Below are 10956 nucleotides of genomic sequence, written 5' to 3'. Positions count from 1 at the left end.
GCTGGCCTGGGAACGCCTCGGTGTCCCCCCGGAAGAGCTGGAGGAAGTGTCTAGGGAGAGGGAAGTCTGGGCATCTTTGCTTAGACTGCTGCCCCGTGACCCGGCCCCGGATAAGCGGAAGAAGATGGATGGATGCCTTTAGAGCAAGACATTGATGAATAGTTATGCATCATCGCAAAATAGGCCCCATACACTGGCATTAAGTTGCTAAATGGCTGACATTTAGACCTACACTGGAATACACTGGAACACACTACACTGGAAGTGAGCGTCACGTCAAAAGCAAATAGAACCCATTATAATCACTAATGCTCTTTACATTGGATACAGTACAGATGTGCGCTCAGTTTCTCACACGCATTTTGTCTACAACAGGACAAATAGAAGAGAGAAAGAATGTTGGTTTTGACGTGTGCAGTTTAAATGGATCGTTTGCATCTCTGTACAGACTTTACAGAAGGATCCCAGCATTGGAAACAACTGGATGGTTTATTTTAATGGTGTCCCTCCCGGATCACATCAGAGGATTATATTTTTATTTGGAGCATTTTGTTTTGTAAATGAGGCACGTAATGGAGAGTTCGCAAATAAACTTTTGTTTAAAGATGAAGCATCCAACTGTATGGGATCCGACAGTAACTGCATCTCAAACCATAAGTAAATTATTTCATAATGCTTTGTCTGTAAATTATGGTTTTATATGGATAATATTTTCAAAACACTTACTCACATGCAATAGGGAGTGGGCGTTGATCCTGTTTCCTATGCAATAACGTTAGCCAATCATAACAGTGGTCATTTACTGACGGTTGAAAATAATCGGTTTTCCGCATATATATTTGTTTGTTTTTTTGTGCAAAACTCTATTAACATTATAAGTAAACATTAAAGCTGCAGTACGTAGTTTTTCCTCTTTGTCACCATCTCTGTTCGAAATCTGCAATTGCAGTTATTCGTGGAATTATCAACTTTACGTGGGTTGTGCCTCGGCATGGCACAGCGCGGATGAATCCAATAATTTGAGGAGAATGTGCGGCTGTCAGTCACCGCACCGGTGTGGATAATGTCATTCAGAATCACAGATTATACTTTTTGGAAGTATGACCAACATAAGAATTTTCACCCGGAAAATGTCATCTGAACAAGTAAGTAACATCCACTTTTGTTCTGACCAATTAAGGGAAAAAAAGCATTGCAGTAAATCGTCCTGATTAAATCTAACGATCGCTTATCATATCACGTCAAACCGTGCAAATTATACTTTCTTCTCAAATTGTTAATGTTAACAACATCAGCATTGCGTTAATGCCCTTCCGATATTTATCCTTGTTTTCGCATGAGCCCGGTTGCAGTCTCTTTTTTTTCTGTAGCCAGTCCGAAGTTTGCGTTTTACAACGGGTGAATCTCCAGTTGTCACTGGTGATTGTCGTTTGAACCTTTCTGGAACCACCATCAAATTGATAAGTTTAATTATATCAAGTGCTGTGAGAAAAGGCTATAAATCTCCACCTCCAACATCCTCACACGCAACATAGCCTACTAGCCGAGACTCCTTCTTTATATGTTCAGATGTGACGTAATGACGCAAAAACATGCTCGAATTTCCCGTGGAAATCCACCAGTACCACTGGAATTAAAAACATTATTACAAGCTTACCGTTTTGAATCGAGCTAAGGCATGCATATAGTTTTGAAAACTGGCTGGTTATGTACTTGCTCAAAAATTTATTTTGGATAATTTTTAACCCAAAAAAGTTACAGACTGCAGCTTTAAGGAACATATTAAAATAAAATAAAATAAAAACATGACCCCTTAAAAGGTATAGTTCACCCAAATATTTTCTCATTTTTGGGTGGACTATCTCTTGTCTAGGAGTGTAGAGTGTGTGAGAGAGAGTTACTCTGATTGGGTGGAGGTCTTAATGTAGTAGTTGTTGTTGAAGTAGTAGAAGTTCTTAAGGTAGTAGAAATAGGTGATGTGGTAGAAGCAGTTGAGGTGGTAGAAGTAGGAGATGTAGTAGAAACAGGTAAGGTCGTAGAAACAGGTTGGCATGTGCCTGAGGGGTTGAAGACGACAAATCCTGGGAGATTCTGGACAATGGTGGTGGAGATCCAACTCTCATACTGTGAAACACGCGTGTAAACACCAGGTGCGTTGGGATCGGCACAGCCATAACCCCAGCTGGTGATACCAGACTGAACCCACACCAAACATTGCTTGCTCACCATTGGACCTCCAGAGTCACCCTACAAAAAGACAGAGGGTTTTTCTTTATGGGACTAACTTCTCATCAAACATGGCCAGAAAGAATCACATAGGCTGCATATATATAAAAAAACCACATATAGACGTCTGTGTGTCAAGATATATTAGAAAAACATAATGGACTTTCAGACATGCAGCATGTTTTGATGTGCACACTTAATAATGATCTGGTTGACTGTTGTACCTGGCAGGTGTCTTTGCCTCCCTCCAATAAACCAGCACAGATCATGTTGTTGGTAACAGATCCAGAACCCAGCAGAGTATTACATTGATCATTAGCCACCACTGGAACCATAGTTTCCTGCAGAGTCCCAGGAGCAGGTAGGCTCACTGAACAGGGTACACACAAACACACAATCATACATTAGTGTTGTTATGAGAAGATTTATGTGTGAACGAATGAGTTTGTATGTGTTTGTACCTCCAGACTGAACATCTCCCCATCCTGTGATCCAGCTGCTGGTGCCAGAAGGGAAGCTGCTGTTCAGTGCCGCCAGACACACGGGTCTAATATAGTCATTAAAGGTAACGGTGGAGGACAAGCGCAGCAGAGCGATGTCATTGTCATGTGTGTTGCTGTTGTATGAGGGGTGAACGATAATTGTGACGACATTTCTACTGATTTCATTGGTATTGACTCCCTGTTGTGTCCTCCTTCCCAAGTACACAAGGAGACTGGATGCACTGACACTGAAAACAGTCAGAGAATACATTGAGAAAAGAAAACAATATATTTTACCAATTAATGTATGTTTAGGTGAATCTTACCCAGGTAAACAGTGAGCTGCCGTCAGCACCCATTCATTGTTGATGAGGGATCCTCCACAAAAATGACCTCCATAGGTAGAGCTGTGCAGACTGACCTGCCACGGCCACGACCCCTCAGGAGCATTCACACCCCCCACAATACGGGTGTTTAGAGGGGCTTGTCCACAAACTATGTGAGAAAAAGAGAAATTGCTCACATGCACATTTCCGTGTTTCATATGAACATCTAAAGAATGAGACGATCTCTTACCATTCAACTGAGAAAGTGAACCTGTGGTGGAAGAGATGGTAGCACACATTAATAAGGAATGATTTTATGGACATCCATCTGCATGTGACATCCTCCAACTAAATTAACTGAATTAAAATGATCTCACAAGAAACAGGACTATGTCAGAAATGTGTAGTGCTGATAAAATGTCTAGTGTTAGTCCTTACCTTGAACAGACAAGAGCAGGGCCAAACTGACACACGTTAACCTCCACATCTTCTCAAACCGTCTCTTGTCTTGCAGAATGTATGGAGATGGTGGATTTGGTTCTCTTTGCCTCTCACAAACCCTTTTTATATTCACTTCTTGAGTCTCTGCTTGTCACTTGTTTAATCACTCTAATGTCGCACTAATCTGTTTTTATTATTATTTTCTGCTCCTCGCCCTGTTTTCATAATGCAGACCTGTTAAACATGTATTCTAGATCTAAACATCTTAAATGATAAATACATTTTATTTCAGAGATTAAGAGTTTAGTTAATTTATGTCTTATTTGGGCAGGGTGTTCATGTTATTTAATCTTTTGTTGCCTTTTGTTCCAACTTAGAATAATTAGTCAATCTAATATATTCAGACAATTATAATCAATATAAAAAGATCAATATAATAAATAAAATAAAATATATATCCATATAAACAAACATATCTTGCATTATATTTTACACAGAATATTACTGAAATCTACAAATATATATGGTAATACTTTAATTTAGGGTCCAATTCTCACTATTAACTAGTTGCTTATTAGCATGCATATTACTAGGATATTGGCTGTTTTGTAGTTCTTATAAAGCACACATTAATGCCTTATTCTACATTACCAAATTCTACATCCCATAATCCTACCCAATACTACTAACTATGTTACTAACGATTAATAAGCTGTAATTAGGAGTTTATTGAGGCAAAAGTCTTAGTGTAAGTTAATAGTGAGAATTGGACCCTAAATATATATATATATAAAAAATTGGAAATATAATAAGGAAAATATAAATATATTATATTCAAATTATGTCATGGTGTTGATCAGCTTGTTTTTCTTGCTTCTTCTCTGAGATTATTTATTGCCAAAATCGTTGTCGTTAATGAAGCCCCTTGATTTATTTTGAAAAATTAAATCATTATGAATATTTTTTCACATGTTCTTTCTGGGTTTCTTCATGAAGATTAAACATTATAAAATGGATTGCTTGAAGCACTAGTTGCAGCACTCACTGAGTCACCTGCCCTCTGATACACTTTTACAATGACTATGTAAAATTTACAACCGCCACATGCTGTTACTTATGTCATAATTAGTGTCTTAAATACCGTCAATTGTCTACTTGTCTTTCACCAACACCTTTTTTTTTTTTTGTATCTGTCACAAATCCAGATAAACTGAGCTTTAATTGCTGTGTGAAGACGAATGTATTCTCTAAATAATCAACTCACATTCTGTCCCATGCTCTGTATTTTAATATTTGAAAAGAAATCAAACTGCTTATGTAAATGTATATATTTTGGATCATTTTATTATTCAAACATTACATAAAATCAATGAAAGAGAAACTAAATAGGCTATTTGATCACTTACTCTAACATTTAAAACTATGCATGTGAATTTCTATATAGTTTCTATTACTGTTGCAGATCCATAGTAGGCGTACGGAGGCCTATTTTTCTCATTGTGATGTGTAACAATACTGTCTATGGTAACAAAGCATGGCTGAATAGAACCTTTTTTTAAATCATTGATTTATATAGTAACCGAAGTGTTTCTGTCTTATGTGTGACATCAGGAACAACCTATCTATTTGCATCTGCTCTAATATAAATTTTGTCATTTATTATTTATATTTTACTTGAAATCTTTAAGAAAATCAGTTTCCACTGTTCTTAAAGGAATAAAAAAAATTAATAGCCTATTATTCTGTCTTTTTTTCCATGCAGTGAATGATTAAATATACAGAATGGTGACTCAGAGCCACTGTTGAAAGTCAAGCAGGTTTGGGAAAAAATTAGCTTTTGGACGAGCAAATTATGCATTTTTGGGTGAACTATCCCTTTAAGATTTAATATGAACACCTTGCTCCATTCAGACAGAGATTAACAAAACTCATAATCTCTGAAAACAAAACTTGCATTTAAGATCTTTGTTTAGTGAATTTAGTTCTAGAATACATGTTTAACAGGTCTGCATTGTGAAAACAGGGCAAGGACCAAATAATAATAATAAAAACGGATTAGTGCGACATTAGAGTGATTAGATGAGTGACGAGCAGAGACTCAAGAAGTGAATATAAAAAGGGTTTGTGAGAGGCAAAGAGAACCAAATCCACCAACTCCATCCATTCTGCAACGGCAATCAAGAGACGGTTTGAGAAGATGTGGAGGTTAACGTGTGTCAGTTTGGCCCTGCTCTTGTCTGTTCAAGGTAAGGACTTACACTTAATGTTTAAGGTAGAAACTTTATCAGCACTAAATGTTTCTGCAATGCTCCTCTTTCTTGTGAGGTAATTTAATTGAATTATTTAGTTGGATGGTCATATGCAGCTAAAGTAACGTACATTTTTTCTCTCAAATGTGTACGACCGTCTCTTCCACCACAGGTTCACTTTCTCAGCTGAATGGTAAGAGCTTGTCTCATTCTTCAGATGTTATATATATAGATATAGTCATAGCACAGAAATATGCATGTGAATAATCTCTCTCTCTTTCTCTCTCATAGTTTGTGGACAAGCCCCTCTAAACACCCGTATTGTGGGTGGTGTGGATGCCTTTGAGGGGTCGTGGCCGTGGCAGGTCAGTCTGCACAGCTCTACCAATGGAGGTCATTTTTGCGGAGGATCCCTCATCAACAGTGAATGGGTGCTGACAGCAGCTCACTGTTTACCTGGGTAAAATTCACATCACAACTATTCATCCAAACAGGCTCTGAGAGATCGTTTTTACACTATTGATTCATTTTCACATGTTTTCAGTGTCAGTGCATCCAGTCTCCGTGTGTACTTGGGAAAGAGGACACAACAGGGAGTCAATACCTATGAAATCAGTAGAAATGTCGTCACAATCATCGTCCACCCGTCCTACGACAGTCAAACCAGCGACAATGACATCGCTCTGCTGCGCCTGTCCTCCACCGTTACCTTTAATGACAATATTAGACCCGTGTGTCTGGCAGCCCAGAACAGCGTCTTCAGTGCCGGCACCAGCAGCTGGATCACAGGATGGGGAAACATTGAATCTGGAGGTACAAACACATACAAACTCATTCGTTCACACATACATCTACTCCTTACAACACTAATGTATGATTGTGTGTTTGTGTGTACCCTGTTCAGTGAGCCTACCTGCTCCTGGGACTCTGCAGGAAACTATGGTTCCAGTGGTGGCTAATGATCAATGTAATACTCTGCTGGGTTCTGGATCTGTTACCAACAACATGATCTGTGCTGGTTTATTGGAGGGAGGCAAAGACACCTGCCAGGTACAACAGTCAACCAGATCATTATTAAGTGTGCACATCAAAACATGCTTCATGTCTGAAAGTCCATTATGTTTTTCTAATATATCTTGACACACAGATGTCCATATGTGCTTTTTTTATATATATATATGCAGCCTATGTGATTCTTTCTGGCCATGTTTGATGAGAAGTTAGTCCCATAAAGAAAAACCCTCTGTCTTTCTGTAGGGTGACTCTGGAGGTCCAATGGTGAGCAAGCAATGTTTGGTGTGGGTTCAGTCTGGTATCACCAGCTGGGGTTATGGCTGTGCCGATCCCAACGCACCTGGTGTTTACACGCGTGTTTCACAGTATGAGAGTTGGATCTCCACCACCATTGTCCAGAATCTCCCAGGATTTGTCGTCTTCAACCCCTCAGTCACATGCCAACCTGTTTCTACGACCTTACCTGTTTCTACTACATCTCCTACTTCTACCACCTCAACTGCTTCTACCACATCTCCTACTTCTACCACCTCAACCGCTTCTACCACATCACCTACTTCAACCAACTCACCCATGTTACCTACCATCTCACGACCTTCTACTACTTCAGCAACAACAACTACTACCCTGAGACCTCCACCCAATCAGAGTAACTCTCTCTCACACACACTCTACACTCCTGTACACATTTATGCCTCCTTAACACCACTCACTTCTAATGCTTGTTTAAATGTCTTTTTGTTGTAGCCTCAATTTCTTGTAGAAAGAGATGTGGTGAGAGATTTGACATCCGCAACCGTTGCAACTGCAATTATCGCTGCCGCATAAACTGCTGTAGGGATTATGAAAAGCGATGCAGTAAGTCCATATACACATGCAACTGTTTATGGTGCTTGTTCTGAAATAAAATTCAAATAACTGAATCAGTAAGTTACTCCAGCAATATCACACAATCTCTGTATGTTTTTGTGTCTCTGCAGGGGGTCATCGGTGGTAACTCTTGGTTGGCACAAGCTTCTACATGGCACAACTCTCTCTCTCTCTCTCTCTCTCTCTCTCTCTCTCTCTCTCTCTCTCTCTCTCTCTCTCTCCATATATATATATGTTTTCTGTTTCTTCATACATTCTATAAGCTGTCCATGTACAGTACAGCTTATAGAATAAATATACAAATATCTCTTTAAATCAGACAAAAGGACTCAGATTTCTCTATTCAGACTTAAGATTTATTTTAAATCAAATGTGTCAAAAAACTAAATTTCAAATTCATGTAGCATACAAAGCATACAAAATAATAAATGTATATTATAAATATATCAGCATTAAGTGATCATATCATTTGAGTCTGTAATCTGTATCTGTGTAAGTGACTAAATAAATACTTTGCATCACATGGCTTGTAAAGTCTTTTGCTGTAATAAATTACACCAACAGGGGACGTTGTTTTACAATTGAAAAGTATCACTAGGACAGTCACATAGAAAAGAATAAACTGATTAAACACATTAATCATAAAACCTTTGGTCAATGGAGGCTGTTTAGGTGTTGAGGTACTGCTATGATGAAACACTGGCATGTTCAAACCATTAATGAGTATAAATGTAATTTTACATTAACTTTTGTAAAGCTTTATTTTCTAACAAAACAGTGACTTACCACCACCACCACCAAAAAAAAAGAAGAAAAAATAAGATTTTCTTATAGTACTGTAGTTGTTGTATTTCAAACTATGAACATTTTTTGAAAACAATAAGGATAATATTAGTTTTAAGTAGAAAAATATCCTAGTGTGTTAACAATGCTAAATACATCCAAAGGTCATTGTGGACTCATGGGACATTAAAGGTGCTCTAGGTAACTTTTTAACCTTAACTGAACAGCTTCGGAGTCAGTGGAATGGATATATTACTTATTTCGGGTTGAATGGTGGTGGTTTCGCACCCCCCTGGTGCCCGAGAGCGGAAAAAACTCACTTGCAACTTTGGGCCGGCGGGCCGGTCAAGAAGTATCACGTGATATCAGGTCTCGCGATGTAACGAATTGGTTGATGGCACCAGTGGCGGCTCCAGAGATTTTCTGTTGCAGGTGCTATGGGGATGCTCAACACTTAAAAGAAGGTGCTTTGAATTTTGGGGCGTTTCATTTTGGAGGTCGCATTGGACCACCATAATGAAACGCCATCATGAACAACACCATAATGAAAGTATACACATGCGTACATGCCCGCATTAACTGTACTCGTTCTGCGACTATAAGTAGTATATATATATACTGTATAAAAGTATTAAACGCAAGGGATATAAACAGGGATGCAACTACCCAGAGGGGTATGCAGCAACAATTTTGGCAATCATCAATCTGGTGCACTTTGAGAGTTAAAAATTAAAAGCTCCAACCCATATTCAGTGTGCAAATTAAACAAAGAAAAATTCAAACCTCTTTTAGTTACAGTGTCTACATTACACTACTACATAATAATAGTTATAATATTAATCCCATGATAGTAATAGCCATATCCTGTTAGCGTTCCTGCAAATTCTGCCAAAAACGCCTAAAAAAGGCCTACCCAAATTAAATTGCAGGCTGTTCTTGAACCATTTGGAGTATATGCATGGTCTTGGTCTCTTTTGAAAGGGGACACTTTGAGGTTTGTCCCCAAACAGTCAGAATCACTGTAAGTCTCACTGGTATTGAGTAATAGAACTTTGAACACACTAAAAAAGAGGGAAAAAATTTCCGCCTAACTTTTTTTTTGTAAAAAGATGCCTGCAGATAACTATAGCTGGGAGGTATTAGCTGGAAAACACAGTGGGATCATAGCATGAAGCCTTACCAAGCCCAATTTAAATGTTGATAACAATACCTTAAGCTAATGAGTGTTTTACACAGGTTTATCTAAGTTTATGTCTAGGCGCTCCCCAAAAAAAGGCCACTTGGAGACTCCAAATGACACTTTGTAACCACAGACACATAACATGCTGCTATTCTTGAATGCTTTACTGTACAGGCATAATTTTGGGCTCTAATGAAAGGTTACACTTAGAGCTATTCTATTCCTTATTCAGATTCACTGAAAATAATTGTTGACACATAGTAACTGAAGCATAAACACATTATATTGTTTTTTTGCAATTCTTGAAACTGAAATTTGTGCAAATAACAATACAAAACAAGTGTTATGGTATTAAAATATTGTTTAATATTAGTATTTTATACACTACATATATATCAAACTATTTACAAATTTATGATTAGGTTTTTCTTTGGTTATTGAACCTCTCTAGGAAGGTGAAGGATATGGTTCCTCTCTTGATGTCCATATATGGCTTTCTGCTGACTCCCATTCTTCATCCAGTTCAATGTCAGATGATTTTCTGTGATATAAAAAAGCAAAAAAACAAATAATTTACATCTTTTATGTATTGTGTACTATTTTATACACACACACACAGGCACGCACGCGCGCACACACACACACACACACACACAAACAAACCCGTGGATAAAGACACACAGGGACATAAACAACGATACACGCACACCTCATAACAATAACAAGAGCGCTAAAAGCACCAAACACACACAAACAAACACGGACAAACACGGACAAACACAAACCCGTGGATAGACACACATGGACATAAACAACGATACACGCACACCTCATAACAATAACAAGAGCGCTAAAAGCACCAAACACACACAAACAAACACGGACAAACACAAACAAACACGGACAAACACAAACCCGTGGATAAAGACACACAGGGACATAAACAAACTGATAAATGTACAACACAACAGTAATGAGCGCTCAATGCACACATACGCTTGAGGACGAGCTTTAGCCATCAGCAGTTAGCATTGGTCATCTCAAAACAGTGAAACACAAACACAAGATACTCAGAAAAACACGTCAAATATGTTATATAGTATAATAAAACACTTACTTGTCGAAAGAGACGATTTCCCATCATAAAAGCCTTTCTCCAAAGTCATATGTCATTTGCTACAGCGTTACGCAGTTTTGCGCACGGGCGCGCTGATCCAAAACAAACATTTGCGCACCGTCATTGCTGGCCGTGTTTGGATTCCTCCCACAAAAACTGCATATCAATGTCTTCAGGAGATCATTGGCTATCAGAAACGTCAGTCATTTGCTAACATTTCTCCAATTGGAGTAGCCAAATGTCCGTCAAAGCGAAGGATGGACCGTGT

General features: G+C 38.4%; 2 protein-coding genes across 2 annotated transcripts in view; one reads left to right on the top strand and one right to left on the bottom strand.

Moving 5' to 3' along the window:
* Nucleotides 1-1869: 1869 nt before the first annotated feature.
* On the bottom strand, nucleotides 1870-3521 carry LOC307165977 (trypsin-like; the record flags this gene model as incomplete). The annotated part of the gene is made up of 6 exons (XM_079884061.1): nucleotides 1870-2247; nucleotides 2451-2596; nucleotides 2688-2956; nucleotides 3035-3203; nucleotides 3285-3305; nucleotides 3473-3521. 6 exons carry the CDS (start codon nucleotides 3519-3521, stop codon nucleotides 1870-1872), a joined length of 1032 nt encoding a protein of 343 aa, XP_079740187.1.
* Nucleotides 3522-5599: 2078 nt separating this feature from the next.
* The window catches only part of LOC307165976 (transmembrane protease serine 9-like), a 31907-nt gene continuing 26550 nt past the window's right edge, over nucleotides 5600-10956 (top strand). The window contains exons 1-8 of the mRNA XM_079884060.1: nucleotides 5600-5721; nucleotides 5897-5917; nucleotides 6016-6184; nucleotides 6269-6537; nucleotides 6629-6774; nucleotides 6982-7387; nucleotides 7486-7596; nucleotides 7719-7731. Coding sequence (XP_079740186.1) covers nucleotides 5673-5721; nucleotides 5897-5917; nucleotides 6016-6184; nucleotides 6269-6537; nucleotides 6629-6774; nucleotides 6982-7387; nucleotides 7486-7596; nucleotides 7719-7731 — 1184 coding nt within the window. The 5' untranslated portion in view covers nucleotides 5600-5672. The remainder of the gene's footprint in view (nucleotides 5722-5896; nucleotides 5918-6015; nucleotides 6185-6268; nucleotides 6538-6628; nucleotides 6775-6981; nucleotides 7388-7485; nucleotides 7597-7718; nucleotides 7732-10956) is intronic.

The sequence above is a fragment of the Squalius cephalus genome, assembly GCF_949319135.1.
Source record: "Squalius cephalus genome assembly, chromosome: 10".
NCBI lineage: Eukaryota > Metazoa > Chordata > Actinopteri > Cypriniformes > Leuciscidae > Squalius > Squalius cephalus.
This window is presented reverse-complemented; position numbering and strand designations above follow the sequence as displayed.